We start from the raw sequence: 26,178 nt of genomic DNA, 5'->3' as shown, positions 1-26,178 counted from the left end.
GATGACCTTGTGACAAGAACCAAAATCAGCTGCTTATGGACAATTGTTGACTATAAATGAATATCTGATCACATGACCTCATTGTTATACAACTGCAATCTTTCCATCGCCACATCAACAATTCAAAATACTCTTCTAATGAGATCAGAACTTTCATCTCACAGCCAATACTGCTATTATTGAAATTGAAAGTAATAAGCACATGCCTTCTAACAAAACAAGATAATCATATTCTTGCTAAAGCTAATGAGGCAATGAACATTACAAAAGATAACGTATCCTCCAGGTAGAATCAACATAAATCCCTCCATAAGTTTTTCCCTTATCTAGAGGGGAGAGAATGATCTAGGTGAAACACTTGTAAGATCTCAATCATATTTAATTCACACTGGATTTTTGGGCAGAATGATGGCATCAACAAAATCAATTGAAAGCAACACAAATGGCTGATTAATTTCTGCATGGCAAGATTAAAATACCAGCTGGTTTGTTCAAATTCTATTCTTGCACAGTTCTAATTTATATGGGTTTCTACAGAGGGTCACATTTTCCAATTAAATAATAATCTGGCAAATACACCATTACCATGGTATAAAGCTGCACATTACACAACTGGATTTCGTGCAAATTAAGGGCTAAGATTTTGTGTTCTTAAAGGTTTTTTTTTTTTCTGAAGTCATCCAGCGATGCTAAAACACCCTGGATTTCCCACTTAATTAGGCTTATTACAAATGGCAACAAAATAGTGAGCAAGACCATTCAGTTCATTTGTGCCTTGGAAACAGAAGCATTCTGATTGTATGCGGTGTATGCCAGACAGAGCAGATTTGACCATTAATTAAGCAAACATTCATTTTAAGGAATATATATATAACCATTTTAGTTCATATCCATGTAATACTTTAATCTTGCATGTATCAGTGATACTGGTCATCACAGACACACATTAGCACAAGCAGAATTTCATGAATGATTTTGAAATACGGATAAATATTTTAAAAAGTTAGAATGGTGTCAGAAACAAATGAGAAGTGCGGTTAATTTGTGTACAGCTGTAGCACAGGGCCTGGTAATGACAGCCCGTGGGCTTTTTAAAAGCACACAGCTGCAGCACCTTGGAAAGAGGCTGTTAACAAGTTTTAATCCAATTCAAAGGAGCCCCTTTTAACATGGCGAAAAAGGGAGAGGCCTCACAATGCTTCACAAGGTTTGAAACCACAGACAGGATCCTTTCATCGGGGGCCTAGAGCAGCTATCAAAGCAGCATCAGAGCGCAGAGGCCCCTAAAATGTTGTTGCCATTTCTTTTGAAATTACGTTCAGATGAACGCATGAAGCAAGATACGCATCGTGTAGAACTGTCCCTCTATTATGAAACATTCGATTCCTCGCACCAGCTCTTGCTTAAGGTACAAAGTGAACATTTTCCCTTTCAGTCTTGCAGCTGGCTGTCACTGTTACGCTGATCTCTTCTCTCTGACTACATGTATCTCCAACATAGTTTTAGGCTGAATTGTTCAGTGAATCAGGGCACAGTGGCAGCTCAGGAGGGAGAGCTGTGACCTCACACCTCCAGGGCTCAGCAGGTCAGGACTCTGCACCCGGGATCGGAAGGTCACCGGGTCAAACACCATGACGGGCAGGCTGATGCTGCCATTGAGCAAGGCCCTTAAGCCCCAACTGCCCCAGGGGCGCTTCACGCTGGCTGACCCTGGACTGTAACCCCCAAGCTTTGCTCTCACCTGCATACATGTCTGTCAGTCTCATGGAGAGCAAGATGGGATAGATGAGGATGAATAAAGTGCCACATTGCACATCCTATTCCCTTGCCAGGCTTGGCTCTCTGTGTTTGTATCTCCCTCCAGCAGGCCAAAACACAAGGGGAAGAGTGGCCTCTAAGTAGCCCTTAGTGTGTGAGCGCGGCCCACGGTGGACCGGCTTCCTGTCCAGGACGTGTCCCGCCGTGTACAGTCCGTGTCCAGTGCTGGGTAAGTGGTGTGGAAAATACATAGTCAGCAGCTGTGATTTCAAGTTCAGACAATTTCAGTCTAGTAGTGTTAATTATCTCTCTAACCTGGTTATGTTTTCAATCACACACACGCACACATCAGTGCTGTAACTATTCTCTGCTTATTTTACAATATTATGACATATATCTGTACCAGCTCTGGGCAACTGCTGGCCTGCTGAGTTCTTTTTACTGGCCTTAAAAATGCGGCCGAAGCTTTATGCTCAAGTCTATGAAAATGAGCAGGTTTTGCCCACAAATCATCCTTTGACTTAATAAAAACAGATAGTGAAATCTAGCAAGTGTATTACTGCAGCTTTCATGGTGCATGAAAATAATCAATAAAAAATGCCACCGTTGTCAGATTTGGCTTCCACAGACAACAGGCCTAATTGCCCAGGCCTGATCGAGATACATCTGTTAGTCACAAAACAATTGCTTCCTTTAATTTCTCAGCACACAAAACCTCAGGGTCCAGGACGCCACATTTGTCAATTAGCAGTGAGATACAGAGGCACTTTGCCTTGGAGCAAAAATCATTACTGTAGCACCAAATAAGCGTTCAAACAGTGCCGAGTTTATCAAGACCCTTCCAGAACCCTTGTTTGGAGATTGGAGAATGCAAATTACATAAAAGGGTAAAAGATAAGACACTGTTTTCCCCCACATGCTTTTATATCAGCTAAATCTTTAATGTAATTAATTCCAGTCAAAATGCTTCACACATGCATGTATATACATATATATGTAAATGTGGTTATGTTCATAAGCATTCAGTTAGACTACATCTTCAAATAAATGTGACAGCACCCTGCTCCAAGAGGCTAGGCAGCCAGCAGAGTCATCGCTCTGAAAGGACAATTATCTTGGGCCACATTTGGAGGGACAAAGTCAATATCCATCTACCCCAGAATTACTGAGACCATCGTCACAGGACATCAGCGGTATCAGACCAAGTGTCGCAAAATTCCTCCTGATGTCTCTAACGCTCCTCCTAATAGGTGAGGTGGTGCTCAAAGATGACAGCTAGGTACTTAATTCCAGGCAGATTGCCAAGATGTGCCTTTAAAAAGCACAAGAAGGAGGAGTAATTAGTCAAACTGCACTGACAAATGTACTGTTTGAAAGTTCAGATGCACCCGGTATCAAACCAAAGCCTGAATTTGGTTATGGCGAATGCCCTGTTCTGTTCACCCTTAAATAACATTTCTCATAAACTCAGTCTCCTTCCCTTGTGTGTTTGTAAATGAAATCTTTGCAAGCATTCCTGGGTCGCGGTTCAGGCACGAGACGTGCAGAATTCACATAGCTGTCTCGGCATTTCACGGAGCACCTGCACCTCGCAACTCAAAAGTCACCTTTTTCAAGCGTGACAAATCAAAGCCAAGCTCATTTTTTCAGGTTCCTGCGACCATTTGTCAGCATGTGGCTCTAAGAAGATACCACAGGAAAACCAAACCCAGAAGCAAGCGGGGAGATCAGATCCCAGCACAAGAAGATGATTTATTCTGAAGGCAGGTGCCGGGAGACTGATGGAACCTATGACACGTGACAATGTCACTTCCAGCTTAGGATACATTCCCTGTGGCTTCAGAGAAAATTACCATACAGTAATTTAAAAATAATTCACAACAAAGCATGCATGGCTATAATTTGATATGCAATGCTAATAAACCCAGTTTGAACTCTGTAAAAAACATGTCTCGCATAATTATGTTAGGTGCCATGCCCTCTACGTTTATTTATTATATTTCACAGCTAAATATGCCAAATATTTCTACTTGTAATGTGTCAGAAAGTGTTTCTTAATCAATTGTACAAGAAGGGCGCCTTATAGAGAGAGTGAACACACTACACCATAAGTTCCAGAACTGAAATGCCATTTGTATCCACCTGGCCACGCATTAGCAGCAGCTCTCCTCATTTTGGTGACTAGACGTCCGTGTACAAACACAGGAAGTGGAAATCTAGCTACATCCTCTGCCAGATCGTACAGAGTATCATAATTCTTATTAGAAATATTTGTCAAGATTCCTTTGAAAGGAACCCTGTAAGGGAATTTTACATTTATTTTTGATGTTATATTGTGTTGTGTCAGAATCATAGGAGGTGCCCAGGACACCATTTTTTAAATCCTTTTAAGTCGTGATTTGCATCTTAACAGTTTGAATTTGAGTGTCTTTCTAGTGTTTGGAACATGCTGGCTTCAGTCCTGGGAGCCCTCCTTAAAGTCAGCATACGTGAAATTCTTTTCCATGAATAGTAAACCCTGTTTCTACCTGAGCCTGTGTTTTACAGTATAATAGCTGCAGCTCAATGTTTGCCACAACACAATATGTGCTACCTGCCCCCTAATAAATGTATAATGTCTGCTTAAGTGTAGGTTATGTAGACATGCAAGTGGCATTAATTGGGACAGGAACTGTCACAACAGATAAACACTAACACCGTATTTACATATTACTGACTTAGCAGACAACCGCTGTTTATATATAATATGCCAGGACGTCACTGTTCATATAAATTCAAAATAAATACCTACCATCCTACCAGTGGCATATCCTACCAGTAGTTTTTAATGATAAAATGTTTCTGCCAGTTTTTGCATCTGTACTAGAAGTTTATTTTATTGGAATATTAAGTCAGGCAACATTTTTTTAAAGGACTGCAAGCACCTTCTTGAATTAAATCCATTCAAGCATTCAGACATAGGTGACAAAGTACTAACTGGGAAAACCTCAGAGTTTTAACAGGCGGGTTTACAAAAGACAGGCTTGGTAAGTATTGACGGCAAATCTGAAAAAGTTACAACCACGCTATTGTGTTTGTACAAAATAAAATGCACTTTATCATAGTATTTGAAGATTTGTAAAACGTATTTTCTTATGGTCACCCTGAACTTTCTGGTCCTCTCTACAATGAAATCACATTTGCCTTTGCACTTGTGTGAGGAAAATGTTCCAGGTGCCATTGAGTTCTGCCTCTGGGACAGGCTCTGCACCCCCCATGACCCTGAACAGGACATGCAGTTACTGAAAATGGAGGGATGGATGGATGGCACTGATGTTCTAGCGGAGGAGTCTTTACATAGAGCAGGTTCACCCTGCGGCAGGTACAGTCTCACTCCTACAGCACAGGTGGCTCATGCTGTCACTTTAGCTATGCAAATTCACAACTGAATATTAGATTAGAAACATCGGACATCAAAAGTAATTGTAAAACCATATGGTGGGTGTCACAATGGAGATCTTTCAGACATGACAGGCCTTGTTATCTGGCTCCATATGCTTCTTTGATCTATACATCCTTTTGTCATCTTCTTTCTTCTCTCCATACTTAATATCTCTCCACTTTGTGTTATCAAACACCTCGAAGTGAAGCAGGCTGTCTCAAGTACCATCATAACGGTTGCCACCACACCACCCATTTACATTTACTGGATTTTTTAGAAAAGCTGCCCGATTTCTACCACAATGGCCTACAGGCCTGTTGATAAACAGGCTTGCAGCCAAGTAGAAAAATAAAAGTCTTCAGGTTAATGGTTCTAAATGAATTAGCTGACTGATAAATCAAAGTAGGTCACATGACCTTGCAGATGAAAATCAACCCCAATACTCTCCTAATGTATTCTGAAAGTTTCCCCACTATAGACTGTCCCCAGATTAAGAATTTACAGACAACTCATACTTATGAACAGACTGCCATAAAACCTGAAAACATTGCATGGCCTATCGACATAAAATGTACACTGGACACAATAATTGGCACCCATTTTAAGGTTTTAAATTTTTCCTTAAACTAGGAAATAAATAAAATTCACCTGTGCTTACTCTTCACTGTTCACATAATGAATTAATCACTGAATGAAGATTTTACTACATAAAAAAAGACTGATTGCTTCCAGTTTCTTTTTCACAATGACAAAGACAAGAGAGGTAATTGAGTGCACCACAACTGGTATTATCAAAAAGCATAACAATTCCAAAGTTTACAAGGCAATCGCCAAAGAACTTGTTTCAAGTTAAAAAACTGTTAAAATGCTTCCAAGACGTGCAGCGAAAAAGAAACTCAGTGAGAGAAGTCTGTGAAGGTTGGTGCGCACTGTGGAAAAAAACACAACACAAGACATCTAAAGAGCTCCAGGCTGACCTGGAGCAATCTGGAGTGGTGGTTTCTGGCAGCACTGTATGCTGCACAGTAAACCAAGTAGGGCTCTGTGAGCGAAGGCCAAGGAGGACACCACTATCGAAGGAATAGCACAAAAAGGCAAGACTCATGTTTGCAAAAACTTTCTTGGATAAGTCACAGTCATTCTGGGATAATGTCCTATGGACAGATGAAACCAAAGTAGAACCCTTTGGGAATGTAGCGCAGCAGTTTGTTTATAGGTGACAGAATGAAGCCCATAAGGAAAAGAACACCCTACCTACAGTAAAAACATGGTGGAGCTTCTATAATGTTGTCGGGCTACTTTGCTGCTTCTGGTACTGGAGCCATTGAATGTACCAAAGGAATAATGAAAGTAGAAGATTATCAAGGCAGTTTAGAGCAAAATCTGTAATCCAGTGTCCAAAAACTAGGTCTGAGGTGAAAGTCTTTCAGCAGGTCAGCGCCCCAAATCCAACAGTACAAGGGAAAGGTGGAAAAGGAAAAGATGGACTGTTTTAAACTGGGCAGCGATGAGTCCTGACCAAAGTCCCATTGAAAACCCTCTGCAGCGAGCTGAAACCTGCCACTGCAAAAAGGACTCCTGCAAACTTAAGAGAGCTTAAGTGCATAGCAATGGATGAGTGGCAGAAACTACTAACACTATCTGACAGTTTTTTTTTTCTTTTCAATAACTTTGGACATTTTATTAAAAAATCTGATGGCTCAATTGCATTTATTTCTGAAGATATTCTACATTCTGCACTTAAAATTGAGGGGTGCCAATAATTCTGACCAGGCCTGTATGGTGAGAGACTGGAACTGACAGATTGCCTGAATCAGTGTATGGAGAACCACTGGGCACAACTGTACACAATTACAGAATAAGCCTTACACTCCTCAAAGTACCAGAAGGCACCATGTGGTTGGCCTCTTTAAAGCTGCCAATAGCCTCAGCAAGCACTGGCAAAACGTAAGAGTTACAGTAAAAGGAAGAACAGTTAGATGACTCTATCAACACTACAAATGTCCTCAGCAAACATTGGCAAATCAGAAAAGTTAACCTCCTTACACTAAAAGGAAGCACCGGTTACTGTAGATGACTCTGTCAACACTAAAAATGGCCTCAGGAAACACTGACAACCTGTAAGCTTTACATTCCTCACAGTTCCAGGAAGCACGAGGTGGACGGCTCTATCAACACTACAAACATCCTCAGCAAACACCAGCAACCCATAAACATCACACTTCTGATAGTATCAGGAAGCACATACTATATTTAAATCTTTATTAAAAGCCCAACTTTGTGTGACTTGTCTCAATGTAATCAGGTTCCTCTGATGGGAAACTTTGGAAGTCCTTTCATGTGCCACCGCTAAGTGGCACTGCTTCAATTGTGGTGCAATTTGTCACTAAATGAAATAGGTCCCAGATCAACACCTATACAATAGATCCATTAAACACTTTCAGAGTTACTGTATTATCAAGATCAAGTGTCTTTTTCAGTTGCCCTTTCCTTCCTTTGCTGTCACATAGTGCTGCTGCTTCAGTTCTAGCTCAGGAAATCAGGAATAGATCTTTATCCATATTATGTTTTTATGAAATGGTAATAAGATCCATCAAATACTTTTTGAGTTCACAAGATCAAGTGTCTTCAGCCATCGCCCTTCCCTTGGCTGCCACTACGAAGTGCTCCTTGAATTTGGGTGCAATCTGTCTCAAAATCTGATCAGTTTCAGCAGTTAACCCATATAATTGTTCTGCAAAGTTTGCATAGAATACTTTTTGAGTTGACACATTATAGATATAAGTGTCTGTGGTGAAGGACCGGTCCCAAAACCATATGTATTCCCCATGTGGGAAATACAATAAAAGTGTAATAGCCAGTGTTTTGTATCCAAAGGGAGAAGGTCAATCACCACCAAGGTAAAACATGTCATTATGCTAACTACAACATTTTAAGGACAACAATCCTCAAATGAACTGAATGGTTTCATATTAATAACAGGGCCAAATGGGCTGCCAACAATCTTAATTGTGTTATGTCCTGATGGCACCATTTCACACGCAGCCATGCGCAATGTCAATGTGGCTGTCTCAGCGCTAACCAAACGACTTCATTCGGGCCCACTTCCCAGCACCAGTGAGTCTATCCCCCTGAGCTCTTAATCGATGGCTAACATGAGAAAACAGGTAAAGGGCCACTCACCCATGATGGCAAGGGCGGTGCCTTTCACCAGCTGCTTCTTCACTGGCTCCAGGACTTCCAGGCCACTGCCATCCAGGTTGCACCTGTTGATGGTGCTGTTGCCAGAGCTGATCCAGTAGAGCTTGTTGGCAGCATAGTCGATCGACAAGCCTGGTCGAGCAGAATGTCTGATTAGATGATTATCAGGAGCGTATCTCACAAGCCAATAGCTACAAGCCAGTAACGAGTATGTTAACACCATTCTGACTTCCTGATGATTTATTCTGATCTTATAAACAACCACAAGGAAACATCTTCATATCTCTACCTATGGGCACCTTGTCTACCTCACCTTCAGTTCAACCTCAGCGAACTTTCAGCTAGATTACCAGCATTAACCTCATAAGCAATACATTTTTATTGTATAGTTTAAAATGAGTAATTTACGGGTTAAGAAATCAGATACATGGTATTAAATTTTCTGGTTCAATTCCAGCAGTCGAAATGTAATACTTTAGCCATATTCTTTTTATTGATTGCATGACTTATTTATTGTTATTTGAGATAATTAAAAGACAAATTAAAAATGTAAACTGCATCGTAACATTAATTATTCATTTTATCTCATTAATAACGATAATTGTTATTGGACTACATTATTGACTTTCCACGCTTATCAAGATGCAAACATAACAATGAAACTTTAATTTAAAATCTATTTTTGCATTCAGGTAAAGCAGCCTTGTTATAACTGACTCATCTGACTAGATGTTTCCATAAGCATTTAGGCCTCTGCTAGTATTTGTTAACTTATATAATTACTAAAAGGAAATGTATCCATCATTCAACCACCTGCCCAGTACAGGTCCATGGAAGGCCCTGAGCCAGTGGCAGGGGCGGGGGTGTGGAGCCACAGAAACAACAAACCCATCCCCGTCTGGTACCTAAGCCAAGCAGGTTAGAGCATGGGGACACCCTGGACAGCCCAAAGCCCACACACAGCTGGGGTGGGACTCAAACCCTCAACTCCGGGGCTGAGCACTACCTTACATTGGGAAGTTTGTAAGAAAGAGCATCAATCTGGTAAGGTGTGTCACTATTTGAAGCCAGGGAGGACAGTGGTTTGTGGCAGTGTACCAGGTCACTCACACCCCAGAGTATACAATGCTGAAAACATAGACTGGGGAGAACTCAAACAATCAATGTAAACCCTTCCTAGAGCTACATGCGCTTATAATCAAAGGTGTTTTAAAAACTGTCTTTTTCTTAAGGTTCTGTAAGGCACGTCAAGATGATTTATGGTATAAATACATGGCTGGGAACATAACAGGGTCAATATTCCAGAGAAACTGAAGGTTTGACCTTGGGCCAAAAATGAAAGAGTCAGAATAAATTAAATATTGTTTGAACACTTGAAGAGAAACCTTTTGAAGAGACACAGATGATGATTCTTAAGGTTGCCCGGCTGAAAGAAGGGCCAAGGACCTCTGAAATACAGTCACATGTGTCTTTGTAATGCTACCTCTCAATGCAACAGGTGAATGTGTGCCTGTGGCCAGAAGGGCACCGGTTCAAATCCCATGATCAGCAGATCTCTGTTGAGCCCTAGGGCAAGGCCCTTAACCCCTGAAAAATGCTCAAGGCACTGGATGAATGCTTCACTTTCACCTGTATACACACTCACTGGCCACTTTATTTGGTACATCTGCTCAAATGTCAGCAGCACAATGTATGGAGAAGAATGGTGATTAAGTGACTTTGAAAGTGTCATGGTTGTTGGTGCTGGTATGAGTATTTCAGAAACTGCTAATGTACTGGGATTTTCACACACAACCATCTCTAGGGTTATCAAAATGAGCCAAAAAAGAAAAAAGAGCAATGGTTCTCTGGGCAAAAATGCCTAGTTGATGGCAGAAATCAGCGAAGAATGGCCAGACTGGCTCAAGCTGATAGAAAAGCAACAGTAACTCAAATATGCACTCATTACAAACAAAGATAATACAGAAGAGCATCTCTGAATGCACAACGCGTCAAACCTTAAAGCAGATGGGGTGCAGAACACCACCCCAGGTGTCACTCCTGTCAGCCTAGAACAGGCAACTGAGGTGACAGTGGGCATAGGCTCACCAAAATCGGAAAATGGAAGATTGCAAAAACGTTGCCTGGTCAGATGAGTCTCAATTTCTTCTACAACATTCAGATTGTAGGGTCAGAATTTGGCATGAACAACATGAAAGCATGGATCCATCCTGCCATTAACAATTCTGGCTGCTGGTTGGTGGTGTAAAGGATGTGGGGGATATTTTCTTGCCATGCTTTGGGCCCCATAGTACCAGCCATTGGGTTCATGTGGATGCTGCGTGGGATTCAAAGAGCAGGGCCGGCTTAGCTGACTTAACCCTGGGCAGGTGACAAGACAAAACACTGGATGATGAAACTCACCAACAGGCTCCCTCTGGTTTTGGTGAAGGATCTTACTATTGCTGCCATCCATGTTCGCCAGGTTTACTGTGTTGCCATCAGTCCAGTAGATTTTCCTGGGAAAATGTAATGAAACACCCTGAAATATATATAATATCTAGACTCTGACATTCTGTTTTATGGCACGGTGGAAACATAAATCACACGCTACAGGTCACTTGGGGGACAGTAGTGCAGTAAATGCTGGTATAGCAGAAAAGAGCCAACACCACCATTTGATTGCTCCTGCTCTGCTGAGAAACAGCAGTCCAACAGAAATACACACAAACCAAAATGTATTCACCCCTACTTATCAGAACTGCACAACTGGAGTATAAGCTAATTGTTATACATGGAAAAGGGCATTTCTACATGAAAACTCTGTGCGACTACCTTAAACAAGCACTAAACAACTCCTAGTTTTCATTGTTAGCTATTAGGAAACTATGGATGCATTTCTATTATAAATTACGATATGACTATATACAATACAATTTTCTCAAAAGATGTTGATTAGTTATCTTACCCCTTTGACGGGTGAACGACGAGACACTTTGGCCTGTCGATCCCGTGGATAATGGAGGTTTTTAGCGAGCCGTCGAAGTGGGCCACATTAATCTGCGATTCGTCGTTCTCCGAGCTCATCCAGTACATGTTCCTCGACAGCCAGTCTAAAGCCAGCCCGCGAACGTTTACGATATCTGGAGGTTTGATTAATGTAGTGAAGGGGGAGGGGAAACACACACACACAGGTTAGATATCCATATCTTTGTAGGGACTGTCCATTTATTTCTATGGGCAAAACTCTAATCCCAACTAATCCAAACTCTGATCCCAACCTTAACCACTACCCAGCCCTAACCTTAGCCATAAGTAACCAAACAAAATGCAAGACTATAGGCATTTTAGTTTTTTGATTGCATTCACAGACTAGGTTAACCAAGCTGAAGATCCACAACCAGGTATACTAGTAGCGCACTCAGAAGCTGTCTGTCCTGCTAAGGTCAGGTGTTTGCTAAGCACGTCTTTCCTGATGGGTAATAAGATTATTCACTTCAGGTTAGAAACAATGATATCACATTATTTTTGAAAATATTCTGTATTATTCACCTTGGGAATGTTTCAATATTTCAATGCAGCCTAAACCTATAAGCCCAAACAGGTGTTCAGAGACTTATTCAGAAATGTACAAAAATCTCTTCTTGGCTATCCGTGCTAGAGGAGAAGTCAGATCCTGTTGCCTGGGGTTTAAATTCCCGGGCCGCCTGCAGGGATGCTGGGAGACGGACTGGAAACTTTCCGATTAAAGATGGATACCCCAAGAGATCTGGCTTTAATCCCCAACTCAGCAAAGGCACTCCATTTGGAGCAAATTTACTCCATCGGTTTCTTGAAGGATCAGAACACACACGCAGCAGGCATGCCAGCGGCTGGGAAGACTGCAGGTGTGTGATCAGGCATCTCACGGCTGAGAGACGTGGCCCCACAGAGGCGCTGTTACAAAGCAGGAGTGAGATGCATAAGAGCGGTGTTGGTGCAATACCTCCTGACACAACTGTCTCCAAACCAGTGCCGTTAATGAAGGCACGCTTTATCGTCTGTGTCTTCACGTCAGCCCAGTAGATCCGCTCGTCTGCTGCGTCGTAATCCACTGCTGTGACATCATCGATGTCGGGCACCGTCAGGGCGGTGATGATGTTTAGGTATGGATTGTCCACATCCACACCCCGGATTTCTGACCTTCTGGCATACAAGAGGAATTTCTTCAGGGCTGTAGGGAGGGAGGGAGGGAGAGAGAGCGAGCGAGAGAGAGAGACAGAGAGAGAGAGAGAGAGATGCCTAAATCATTGGAAAACGTTAAAGACATCTGCTAATTGTGACTGAAGGTAGGAGTGACTGAAAAAAAAGATCAGGTGGGAACAAAGTCGACAAATTCCAGGTGATGTGGAACCAATGTACATCACAGAAAGTCCTGAAGAACCAGCATGAAATGCAGGTTAGAGTAGTTTTTGGGCAGCACTAAGGAAATCCTCCGCGCTATGAACGGGACTCCCAGTGAAAACATCAATGACTAAGCTACACTATGCCTGAATAAAGGATGCCAAATCTGAAATCCCAATTAAAGGCATAAACAGTGGGCTGGAATGCTTAACAAAGTGTTCGCATTTGCTCAGTAGGAGGGTTGAGTTTATTAGCACATTACATGTAACTCGTTAAGAGTGAGCAGCTGGAATATACTGGAGAAGTGATCATGACCTTCACAAAGCACCACTGGCAAATGAGAGTTTGGTGCCCCAGCCGGTTTGGGATTCGGAAGAGTGTTAATAGCTGCTTCCGGCTTAAACAGGAGCTTTTTTCAAATATACTGCTAACTAAAAATAGGGAGTTAAGTTAGTTTAATAAGTTAAATGCAAGACACTTCCATCAGCATTGTTATTGGTACAGGAAAGGGCTACAACAAGCATGCAGAAATTCAGATCGAGTTAGGGGTAGACATGATGTAAAACACCCAGTGTCAACATAGACACTTTTAATGCAAAGCACCACCAACAAAGAGACAAGGCCAGATGTGGAAGGCTAATCAATTTAAGTCTGTATCAACACCTCTTCCACTTTCTTCTCCCCAATAAGGAAGGGAACTGGATTATGTCTATAAGCTGAACTCACTTGATAAAGAAGCAGAAACTTCTCATTTTTCCTACCAGAAACTTCTTGAACAAAAAAATGGAGAAAATAACTTGTTCCTTTCACTAGCAGACTCTGGCCACCCCTGGATTCAGACCATGTTGCAGAGTGAACTCAATAATTACTGCTGCCAATTTCAAACTCACTGACAGACTGACACCCTGCCTTCAGACGACAGACACATGTAAGTCGCTAGTGACTCATTATCCCCAGACTGCCTTAATCAGGTCTTTTCAGCACTCACTCCAGGGCTGTGAGAATGCATTTCCCCAGAACCAGGGAGATGTTGACTCCTTTCAAAGTTCACACTTCGGAATATTAAGATAGCTGTGCACTTTCAAATTAATATAAATGTGTGCTGTTTCGCTTGAATGTCCACTGTTCTCCCAGGCTATACTGCGGCTGGTACATCGCCCATCGTGTTACCTTCCAATCCGCTGACTGTCAGACATCCGCGTCATTCAGAAGGAGTAGCAAATTGTTTTCATGGCTGCACATGGGGGGGGGGGGGGGAGTACTGACTCACCAAAGCACGAGCGGTTGTTGGAAGAGAGCTTCATGAGGTGGGGGCAGGCGCAGGCCACCGTGCGGTTGTAGCTAATGAGGCATATGTGGGAGCAAGGGCCCCGTCCGTCGTTGGCCTTGCATGGGTTTGACACTAGAGGAGACAGAAAAAAGCCCCCGGAGGTGTCACACCAAACACACCTCGATTATTAAGCCGTTAAGCGCGAGCTTGGTGTATGTGCTCATCTGAGGTGAAAACTGGGGAGGTCCTGCTTGTGTGGCAACAGAAAATAAGAAAAATCACATGCCGGGGGTCCGGCAAACCTCCTTCCTCCCGTGACAAAGCCTTCTGCACCTTCTTGGAAGGGAACGAAGGGACCTACTTTTCTCATTATTTTTGAAAGGAAAAGAAAGGAGGAAACACAAGAAAAATGAGGCTGTGTAAAGATAAATAGAGCCAAGCAGGTCAGGGGAGGAAATGCGTGTCAGCCACTGGGAGCTTCGGGCTCGCAAACCTGATGATGTCGTGTCCTCCCCACATATACTTACCCAGATACCAAGAAGGAGGGTTTTATTACAGCCGTGTAAGCAACTCGAGTCCCCCACGACACATTTTTTGAGGTCAGAGATGACTTTATCTTGGGGGGAATAAAAACATAACCACAGGCAAAAGGCACATTTGAGTAACTTGAGCAGCCTGAAATACATATATCAATGCACTTGTGATTTGATTTCTGTATACATATCTATATTTTTTCTTTTAATCTGGTGTATTTGTTTTGCATTAGATCAATCACATGACCGCAGTTCTAAGATGTGGTTTTAAATTGCCTGGGTACACCTGAGAGGGGTTGTCAGTTTTGGCAGAGTGAGATCTGCTCCGATGACGCTTCCAGGATCTTGAAATTCACTCCCCCCCGGCTGCCCTACCGATTTATTTATACTCCCACATTCTGTTCCCCCCTGTGGGATTCCCTATCCCCTGAGGACTGGCCAAGAATTAGGAAGGAATGGGCAAGATTTTCAGGAGATCAAAAGCATAATCATACACCGCTGTTCCTGTGATACCTGAACTAAATAAAAAAGGTAGCTCGCTAAACTCAAGGTCGAACAGGTCACAGGGACTCTGCACAGCACCAAAAAAATCCCTATCTTGGCCTTCCCCACATGCAAGAGAGTAGAAATAAAAGGGAAAATGTACTATAAGGGAGACGATCGAGGTTTTTCAGCTGTATCTTTCGTTTCCAAAAAGGTCCTCATTTTTGCCATTTATGGACCGACACTCCTGAGGGCCTTAACGAGCGTGCCCGGATTGGGCTCATTAACACATCTACAGCCACATCCCATCCAACACCACAGAACCTGCCACAATATACCAAGAAGAATGCTGTCATCTCTAAATGAACATGGTGACTAACAAAAAGGAAGCAGGTTCCACGTAATGGTGAAATACTTTAGAGATGAGAGAAACGGCCGGCTAGAGAGTTTGCTGTTTTTGTGCTGTTTTATACTTTTCTGTCCTTTTTTATTGCCTTATATGGTAGAGAAGCAATTACTTGCCCTTAGCAATTTTCTTTTCCTTTTGTTTTCATTTGAGTATATTATGGGATAATCCCAATGAATTAATTACCCACACAGTCGGCACATAAGGAAAATTGGACTCAACTGGAGGAATGAAAACAATCAATGGGAACAACAGTGTAGCCCAACGTGACAATGTGCAACCCTCTCCAAGCACGAAACCACATCACGCATGCTGATTAAGTCATGTAAACAGAAACAAGGAAATACTGCAATAAAAATATTCTTTTTCACACAAATCTGTTTATGTTAATGACACGCTTGCTTTCCGATATGCGTACGATCGCACTCGTGCATTTTAGGGCTTGTTAAGGGCTTTCAGATAGCAACAGCCTGTGTTATTTGCATCTTAGGAAAGAGTGTAAGAGATGAGCAGTCTCTGACAGGCACACTTGACTCCTGGCAGTGCAAAAAGCTTTTCTTCTCACAAAATGGTATCTTTTATATACTCACAAGAGGCCCGGGTGAGTCACGCAACCTCACTGAAAGTTTATTTTAACTGCAGTGCTACTATCAATAAAATACAAAAGGACAAACTAGGAAAAGTAAGAGTAATGCATAACACCCAGCCGTGATCTAAGGCCTTCAGCGCAGCTGGAAGGAAAACAAAGGGAGACTGGTATACCATGTGCTAAGTGCAGGATTCACACAAACAAATTTTTTAGACCAAACACCACTGATGCACAAAGGGTGAGAATAAAATGCTAACCCTGCACATTGGTACTGAACACATATACATGAAATAATAATAAAAGTCAAGCCAGAATGAGCCCAAGTCTATCCATACATAAAGAACAGTGGACTCCTACATCCCACATCAAGACCACACAATATGAAGCTCAGTCCCCAAACTTACAATCAATAGACAAAAAAAACAAACAAAAAAACACCATATGGATTATTACATCCACCAAACAAATCTGTGGAGGCACAGGAAGATGGGGAACAAGGGACGGGTTCACCGATCCATATACAAGTGTTCCTTTATTGGCTGGAAGCAGAATGCCACTGGTATGCTCAGTAGGTGAATCCAATACCTCCCCCTCCTTCAAAGGCGCTGTAACCCCTTTTATGCTACACATAGAAACATTAACTTAAAGCATTTTTTTTACTTTCTATGCAAACAAACCAGTCTACCACTTTTTTCCTCGTTTTCTCTTCCATACTGCTTCCGTAAATAATCACACACTCAAAACATGCCCCGCCAAGTGGTCGGAGTAAGAATTACAGGAGAGACCTGAAAAATAAACCAGGAGTTGGTAGAAAATGTTTCTTCCCGCATGTTTTATACTTTTAAACACATCACAAGTAAAGGCAGTTCCCGGGTTAAGAACGTCCGACTTACAGACAACTCGTACTGTTTGTCGGCTAGAGGTACAGTACGTACAGTACCATATATAATTACTTTTATTATTAGTGTATAATAGTAATTATAATGAACTGTATTACTATTCTTCTGACTAATCTACACATTCAATTTAAAGACAGACTTAGGGAATACATCTTCTTGTACTACATTATATAAATATATACACACAATAGCTGCCCAAGTAACCATTAATATTGATTATTTGCTTTTATTTAAATGTGGAGTACGTAGTATTATGTAGTATATAGAATGATTATTATAGGCTACGTTTTTAAACGCACAGCTGCGGAAATGCAGTATAATGCATGGCTTAATTGGGGTGCATTAACCCGCTTATACCACGGTAACCGGTAATTTGGCTTACATATGTTTGTACTTTAGGACATTTTTGCACGTTTACAAATCGGAACGCATATATAATTAGTAGAACTACTATTTAGGCTTGACCTATATTTAATCGAAATTGTGCCTTGTGGCTTTGCCATTTTATTGGCAATATTTAAAAATACTGGTATAGCGTTGATTTTTTTAAGACTACAGTTTATAACGTAATATCGCCCAAGCCCACTACCATTAAACATTTTGGTTTTATAGGGCCCAAGCCGTCGTTAATTCGAAAATAGTCTATTGCTAACATCACAATTATAGTTATAGTTAGTAGGTAAAAACTGCCTGCTGCTTAGCTCAAAAACGGGTAAGCCAGATCTGTATAATTACCGTACGTGACATAAGCGGGTAAATTCAATCCAAGTCATGCATTATAAGTTTTTCAAAGGGCAGCTGAAAACAAGCCATTGTTTATTAATTTAGCTTCACGTACCTCCTGGTACTCGACTGCATTATGGGTAAAACCGACTCATTCACCTATTAATATTATTAAAACAGGATTTGACTACTGTGTTGCTTAGGCAGGTTAAACAAGAATGTATAAAGTTTAACTGGACTGCAAGTGCATCAGATCAGCAAATCATTTTGGTATTTAATTACTGACCACAGTTTTCCCTACCCAGAAGCACTGTTGTTGCCTAAGTGATTTGCATCAATTTATACGCTTTTAGAGTTTCCGTTAAGTAACGGTACTTAGAATTAAAGGTTATAATCGCGCATTGATTTACTACCGTAATTCCCCATGGCCGGCACTGCATATGAGGTTATAGAAAATTAACCATCACTCGTCAGATTCGCCGTATAAGAAATATCAATTGCTAATTCAGAGTGCGGTGACTACAAACTTTGTATAAACAATCAGTTAAGCCTAATTAATGTCTGCTAGACCTGTCAGAGAATGGACCCAGACGTATCCAAGATGTCTTAATTCTCCTTGACTGGCTGCCGTTGGTATTTTGGACTCTGGTTGCAAGTCTATTCCCCAAAAGGCTCTTTAGGCTGGACTAGACATACTTATTGGATCCGTTAGTGCGGTAGCTTAATTTCCCTGCACTTATCCTGTGCACAGTGGTCTCAAAGCTCTTTAAGGAGGGGGCGGCTGTTAATTAACTTCTATAATATTGGAAGCGCTCCATGCCTCAATCTTCTGGGTATCTGAAGTGATATAAAGGAAATGAGCTCACTAATGCGTGCGGATGGGCAGAAATATCTGAATGAAGGGATACAGGTTCGATATAGCCGGGACATATTAAAGGGAGATTTGTAAAGTACGGCATTTTGCACCGTGGTAGAGTCAGAGACACGCAGCCTGAGCTTATTACACCTGGATGCGGTTATTATAATGCTAAGCGCCGCCCCTGTGTATATCACGGACACTGCTGCCGTACATGTACGTAACAAGATAAGAACATTTTGGCTTTGTTTCTCAGTCATAGTGATTTACCTTAACTAGAAACTTCAGAAAACCAGAGCAAATGTTTTTAAAGTAAGACAAAGAAAAAATAATACATAGAAATAAATAAGCAAGATCCGTATCTGCAGGCCAATGTAAACGCAATGCAGGGAACGGCACCATATTTCATTATGCATTTATTCTCAGTCCTTTTTTTTATTGTACTTTGAGACCATATTTCCTGACATTATATTGCATTGTAAAGGCAAGAAATGACAGACCTTTGAAGTCCTTCAAGACTATTAGTCCTACTGGGGACTTTTACCTGCAGTAACTCACTTTTATATAACCTTGTAGAGCTGGTAATAATTTAATAATGTAATACACAACAGAGTAATAAATATTGCATAATTTTGACAGTTGGTATCCAATGGGAATACCTAGCTGGATCACGATCAAAGAATGATATAATGTATGTATTTATTAAATATTACAAATACAAGCCAGCAATTAATAACTTGTACACTGAACCAATAAAGGCAATTAGAAGCTTATGTGTTACTCCTTAGAAGTACCATGATACAATTCTGTCATTTTAAATAAACAGATAAAAATGCCTTTTGCAGCAATTAAAAGCTGCCTGCCAATGTAAATATGCTGCATTGTGCAGCTTTGCAGACGTTAATGACTTTCGCATTGAGCTAATCTGTCAAACAAGGCATCGTGAACAAACGCACATCTGTCCAAACAGTCACTCAGCACTTTTACAGCAGTGCTTCTGCTTTTTTCATTAATTATTACTTGCCATCATGCTAACAGGTAGACCTGTTTGTTTTAGCAAAAATCAGGAAGCGATCAGCAGGAAAAAAGATGAAGATATTCAACCACTGGAGGCAGCCCTAGAGCGTCTTAATCTAACAACCAAACCAATGGGGCTATGGAGTAAGTAGGGACACGGACTGGTTGGGCGGGTTTTGTCAAATCGTTGCGCTGGAAACTCTCCATGCTATCTGGCAGCCTGTTGCAGAGATTATGGAGCCCCAGGAGGGGCATGGGGGGGGGGGAAAAATCAGTGGTTGGGGAAAAAATGGACTCTTGCAAAGGTGGCATTTCTCGCAATACTTTTACTTTACCATTAAAAATGTAATTAAAGTATAAGTATAAACACAAACGATACAGACATATCCTCTAAGGCAGGGATGTCAAACGCCAGTCCTGGAAGCCCAGCACATTTGAGTTTCCCCTCATTTAACACACCTGATTCAACTCCTTGCACCTCCTTGTACTAATTACCACACAGCTCTTGAGCTGAATCATTTGCGGTGGAACAGGGAAAGAACTAAGACACACAGAGCTCCAGCCCCTGGGGACTGGAGTTTGACACCCCTGCTCTAAGGCGTGCTTTAAGCATTAAACTTGGGGGGACAATGCACACCATGTAACTTGCATATTGTGTGTTTTATATGCATTTATTTATTAATAATTGTACTGTCTCCATTCACTGCAAGTGACTTTAAGCAAGATAGCTGTACTATTGAACAAGAAGTGCGCACACAAGCAATGAAAAATATTACAAACAATGAAAGATATTACAGCCAGAAAACTGCATACAAAGCTATCTTTACTGCAATGTTGGTGCTAAGTTTTAAACTCAAAACCACTTTCTGGAATATTTCAGTATAGATCGGTGAGAGGTTTGCCGAAAGTGGTTTTGGGTTTAAACCATAACAATGACACTGTGGCACAGTTAGCTTTATGTTCAGTTTTCCAGCTGTAACATCTTTCAACAAAAGCAAGCAGCACACTTTGGTTTTCCATATTTCTATATGGGTGAATTTTAATTAATATTTCAATGTTTGTGTGTACTTCATGTTCAATAGCCCAGCTGTCTTGCTTGCATATTGCATATTATATATTGCATATTTCTGTGTCATTATTACATTATTATGTATAAGAATGCAAAAGGCAATAGTGGGAAGATCAGATAGCTCAGACAGGAGAAAGAAAAGGCAGTGTGAGGTAGACTGGAGACAAAATGTCCTATGTAAGTATTTTTTATCTATTTCACATTTCTGCATGTGCTGGAGATTATGGCTCCAAAAGAAGCATTTTGGGTTTAGGAGCAAATGGTTCCTAAAGTTTTTTTTTTTCCGTCTGGGGCCCTGGCTTCACTTCCTAACAGCTGATTGGTGGCTCAAAGCTTGCCAGTCTATGCTCATTGGTAAGCTGTAGCTGTGACCATGTCCGCTTTACAGCCCCTGAATTGTAGGCTAATTCTTGTTAACCTGAGCCAGAAAAATGGCCTGATGGGATAAAGACTAAACTATTTGTTGGGCTTGGCCTTCAAAGACGGAAAAGAGAAACAGACTTTCCATTGGGGACACCTTGCCAATAGCATGGCCACTTTTTCAGTTATTCACTGAAGAATCTCGCTAAGTGCTACTAATAGGTTTTTGACAACTTTGCGTTTTAAAGAGACACCATCAGTTATTTACGTCACAGTGTGGAGCAAAGCCGAGGCTCAGGACCTGTACTGCATTCACAAGCCCTTAAACTGTTATGTGAAGCACATTCATTTGCTAATTCACACCTTAGTGCTGCTTTGAGTCAGTTCCAGAAAACAACTAATTCAATGATCAATATTTTTCTTTTTTCATTCTGTATCACGCATCTGGCGGTCCGCGTGAGAATTTCATGGTTCTTTGCTAACAGGATATCATCATGTTCCAAGTGCCGTTGTTCAACCAGGTACGATGCATTTTTGGGGGCCGAAAGTACATCATACACTGTGTGGGTGGCCAGTCCTGACATGGACTCTTCCTGTGGGTAATGGGATATCTGCAAAAGGCTAACATGATGCACCGGCCAGAACAGATGTTCAGCTCGTGTTGCCTTCTGGCCCTGGAGGAACGTTCACTTGTGGAGGATACAGAGACGAGACCTGAGTGCAAGAAGGAGATTTATCTGCTGTGAAAAGTCTATTTATTCTGAAAATATCATTCGGCTCAGCATCTGTTTCCATTTTTAGCGCCCCGGTAACCTTATGGGGCCAATGCCTGGGTTGTGCTCATTTCGCTAATAACGTATTTTGCATTTATGAGGCCCTGAGACCTCCTTCCTGTTCCCAAGGTAACCTCCACTCCACGTCGGCGCTCACCTTGCGGCTGGCGGCTCGGGTGGTAGATCTGCAGGTCAAAGGGCTGAGCGCTGGTCTTCTGGATCACTGTCACGTTGCTGCCTGTCCATTTGTTGGCTTTAGCCAGTGTGTTGGTCCTCCAATCAGTCCAATACACGTTACCCCCAAACAAGGAGACGGCGAAGGGATGTGACAGGTACTCGTGGCCCCTCAGGATCTCGATGACTCCGCTGCCATCGTAGAGGGCGGAGTATATGGCATCAGACCTGTTAGGACGATCAACATCAGCCTTCAAGGCTCAGTATCTACATGCTGGGAAGATGAATACTGTAGGTAGATACGACATCACCATGAAGTCCTGAAAAGGGTACATAACACAGGCATGTTGTCAAAGTTCTCAGGGAATTACAGTATCCTAAACATCGCTAAAATTACCTGTTGTGTTTTGCCACTGACTGGCAAGTTAGTTTGCATGCTCTGATCATGGTTTACAAGGAACAAAATCCAGCATCTGGCTCAGTCAATTCATTAACTGTTCATCAAATCAACTCAATTGATTAACTGTTCATCAGATGAAATTGTGCATTCGTACAGACAATACTAATGGTAATGAATTTGGGACAGAAGGTGTACCCTTAGTATTCCCTTTAAAACCATGTGTACCATAACAAAGCAACCTTGAATTTATCCCTTTCTTACTCTAATGATGATTTTCATGCATGATCTTCTCCTGCTATCAAGAGGTAGGTAAATGTTGGCAGAACGATGGCTCTTCAGCTTACCGTGCATCTGTCCACACGATTCTCTTCTCTAGATGATCCAGTGTCAGTCCGTTAGGCCACGCACCAATCTCCATGTCTTTAAAGACAACATGGCGTCCTTCCCCGCTCATCGAGGCCGCTTCGATGCGAGGGAAAGAAGAATCCCAGTCTGTCCAGAACAGGATGCTATAAACAAAAACATATTATTGGTTAACACAACAGCTTCACGGTTTGCTCAGGTCAAGTCATAATGACCATTTAACTGTAGACAGACAAAAGGAAAGTGTGAAAAAATTCAGCATCCTTTGGATCAAACCCTAAGTACACAGGCCTGTATAACTTGAACTCTAATATAGGATATATTATGATGTCTTGTTCATTGAATGACCTTTCAAAACACTTTGTGAAATCACTTTTTTTTTAACTCGGGGATAGGTAGGGCAGGTCACCAGAGAGTTTAGCCAATGGCACTTCAATGCGATTTAACAGCATGATAATATTATATTCAGTGAATTAACGAAAATAGGCCGATGGGCAAGCAAACGGCCGGGACAGTTTCCACATTTAGGGGACAGAAATTTGTCCCATTTACCAAGACATATCCAGCCCGAAGCCCTGAGAGCTGTTAAGGATTTAACAAAGGAATAATTACTCCAACAAACCCAACAGGGCCCAAAATGCAACTAGCTTGGCACCAGCCCCTATCAGTATAAAAATATATCCCAGCAGCTTAAAACCCTTTCAGTGTTTGTTTAAATGGATGCAGCATCCAAGAGTTCGCATAGCAGGCCTCCTGCGTCAAAATGAATCTCGAAAATTTCAGCCAGACGACAGAGAATCTCAACAAAAAAAGACAAACCACCATCCAGGAAAAAAAAAACAACTAAGACATTAAATAACTGTAAATACTATTAGGTAACAGTGTACTACATATGCCCTTGATTTCATCAATTTCAATGGGGTGCACTTTGTTAGTGACTTATAAAGCTTTAGCAGCACTGGACACTGTCGTTCACCAGAGATACTGGTGAGCTGGAGTCATTCTACGTCCTGGCCTACGTCCTGCTGCATACCAAGTGAAAGCAGCATGCAGGGGTCAGCTTCTGAACAGGCCGCGGCAGAACTGCTCGGTGAGGAAGGCCCCCAGTGGACATCGATAGCGGCATTCATGTGATCAGACCCCCAGATCAATAATGTGAGCTTTCCCTTGAAGCAATCACATCAAAGATGCAATGTGCCCCTAAAGAATTTAGCCACTGTAAACCCTCAGAATTAAAACATAATTCAATTATATTTCATAACTGAATGCACCAGCATTAAAAACCTATTCTAGAGTCTCTGTCTATATATCAAACTCATCTTTCTCTAACTGTAATAAAATTTGTCATCCTATTTACCAAAACAAAAAGAAGAATCTAGCCCATAGAACGTAGGAGTGACATCTTTAAATTGTTTTTAATGTTTGTTCAGAAATGTCAGGAAGCTGACAGTCTGAGCTTTACAGGAAGGGCTATAAAGGGAACATGCCCAGTAATTAAGCATTGACAAAAGCCAAGAAAGTGGATTGATAGGCGAGTGCAGCCATCGGCCAGCAGGGGGTGCTGCACACGAGCATCGCTGCTGGATGCAAGTGGAAAGGTACCCGTGTGCAGGGTCCAGGGCAACAGCACGTGGGTGCTCCATGCCACCAGCGATCAGCGTAGCCCGCATGGTGCCGTCCAGCTTGGCCACCTCGATCTGGTCCAAGTTGCTGTCGATCCAGTAGAGATTCCCAGCGATCCAGTCGACGGCCAGTCCTTCCGGTGTGGCCAGGCCGTGCTGCACCACCACCTCAATGCCAGTCACGCCTGTGGAGTGCACCGGCTGTCTCTTAGATAAAGTCAGCTGGGATCCAAACATCTGCCCTCCACCTCGCGACGGCTTTAAATCACAGCCCGCATCCCAGGACGAGGAAGCTGCTCCCAGAGCTACCCATGTGAATCTCCTCCCTTTCTTCCAGGAAATGTCAAAATCTCAAGGAGAACAAATTGACTAATTGAAGCAAAGTCTCCCTGAGTGTTTTATTAAATATTAAATTAAACATGAATCCAGCTGCTTGCAATTATCTACACTTGCTGCTGGCTTTTTACAGAGAGCCGGAGTATTCGCAAAAACACAAGACAGTTAGTTGTACCAGGGAACTGAAAGCATAACAAGTGAGTCACTGCATCCCCTTGTCAGAAACTAAAAGCCAGGCCCACCACACACCCCCAAAATAAAAATGAAACATTGAATACAAATTAATCAAACTCTAGCTTAACTGCAATTCATACACACTACCAGATGCCTGTAGTATAGTAACATTCCATTCAGTTCCTGTATTGATTTCCTTTAATTTAATTTTGTGATTTAAATTAATGAACAATGGCTCACTTTCCATAGTGTACCAGGTCGTAGTTAATACTGACACCAGCAAGGATTCACAGATTAAATACCAGTTAGTCTCCAAGAACAAAGCAGTGTTTACACTACGACTGTATACCTCCACTCTCTGAAAGCTTTCCTCTGTAAATTTTATCCTCCACAACATCAGTCCAGTAGAGCAAACTCTGATTGAAGTGGAAGTCCAGGGCAATGGTATTTCTTAAACCAGGAACGAGGAGGCTGTAATCTCGCTTGCGGAGGTCTATCCGTCTGATCTCGTGACGGATGGAGAAGATGATGAAAGCCTCAAAGGGATCTGCGAGAAGGTAAGAAGAGACATAACAAAAGCAAAGTAAAAAATGGCGTAAAATGCCTTTAAGAAGTGGAAGAAGGAAAGGGGAAATACAGCGAGAGCAAAGTGAAAAATAAATTTGGGCTTCTGAGCACAGAGTGTCCAATTCGAAAGATGCCTTTAAAAGTGAGAAGCTGCAGAACAGCTATTGCATAGGGTGAAGATTTCTGAATGAGCAGAATGGCGCAACTTTATTGAGGCATCGAGGAAGACTTACATCAACTAACTGTAAAGGAGTTCATCTGTCGTATACCAGCAAATGATGAGTTTTTGAAAGTAATCAGCATAATAATTCTCAGTATAACCATACTCTGTCTTTAACATACTTGAAACATTACGAGCTTGAAATTGTCTCTCAAAGAGGAAGCAACAGAATAACTAAGCCTGAGGCCTTAGGGTGAGAATCTGTTTGTAATATTCAAATAGGTCTCCATAGCACCACTGAACAAACGCAAACCACACATTCACATTCAATTTAAAGACTCCCTCTGCTTGTAATACTGTTAGACCCACAAAAAAACACAACGAATTGCCTACCATGTGGTGGAACTGGGGAATAAAAACTCTCAATGAATGGATGAATGAAGTATATCCTCAGAATCAATATTCTTTTTTGGCACACAACATCAGTTAAGATGTAAACAAACAGGATTTGAAGCATTACCTTCCGAGAGAGAGAGAGAGTCAAAAGTCGATAACCTGAAATCGTTCTCCATTTTATGTTCGTGATGTAAACCACTTTTATTTCCTACAGGCTGGGCCCACTGGATGAAAATTAGCATTGCTTTCCGGGGTGGATGCAAATA

At 41.8% G+C, this 26,178-nt stretch overlaps 1 protein-coding gene across 9 annotated transcripts in view; it reads right to left on the bottom strand.

The window, feature by feature from the left end:
- LOC111846094 (low-density lipoprotein receptor-related protein 1B) overlaps window positions 1-26,178 on the bottom strand; it is a 342,141-nt gene that overhangs the window by 131,139 nt on the left and 184,824 nt on the right. For all 9 annotated transcript variants that reach the window (XR_011983157.1, XM_072700926.1, XM_072700933.1 and 6 more), the window contains 9 exons: window positions 25,139-25,336; window positions 24,260-24,464; window positions 22,639-22,803; window positions 21,878-22,122; window positions 14,013-14,144; window positions 12,345-12,572; window positions 11,328-11,502; window positions 10,784-10,878; window positions 8,363-8,512 (listed from right to left, as the gene is read on the bottom strand). Coding sequence is in view for 8 of the 9 variants with exons in the window: in XM_072700926.1 (XP_072557027.1) it covers window positions 8,363-8,512; window positions 10,784-10,878; window positions 11,328-11,502; window positions 12,345-12,572; window positions 14,013-14,144; window positions 21,878-22,122; window positions 22,639-22,803; window positions 24,260-24,464; window positions 25,139-25,336 (1,593 nt within the window). In the remaining variant the exon portion in view is untranslated. The remainder of the gene's footprint in view (window positions 1-8,362; window positions 8,513-10,783; window positions 10,879-11,327; window positions 11,503-12,344; window positions 12,573-14,012; window positions 14,145-21,877; window positions 22,123-22,638; window positions 22,804-24,259; window positions 24,465-25,138; window positions 25,337-26,178) is intronic.

This window comes from Paramormyrops kingsleyae, chromosome 16 (genome assembly GCF_048594095.1).
Source record: "Paramormyrops kingsleyae isolate MSU_618 chromosome 16, PKINGS_0.4, whole genome shotgun sequence".
Taxonomy (NCBI): Eukaryota; Metazoa; Chordata; class Actinopteri; order Osteoglossiformes; family Mormyridae; genus Paramormyrops; species Paramormyrops kingsleyae.
This window is presented reverse-complemented; position numbering and strand designations above follow the sequence as displayed.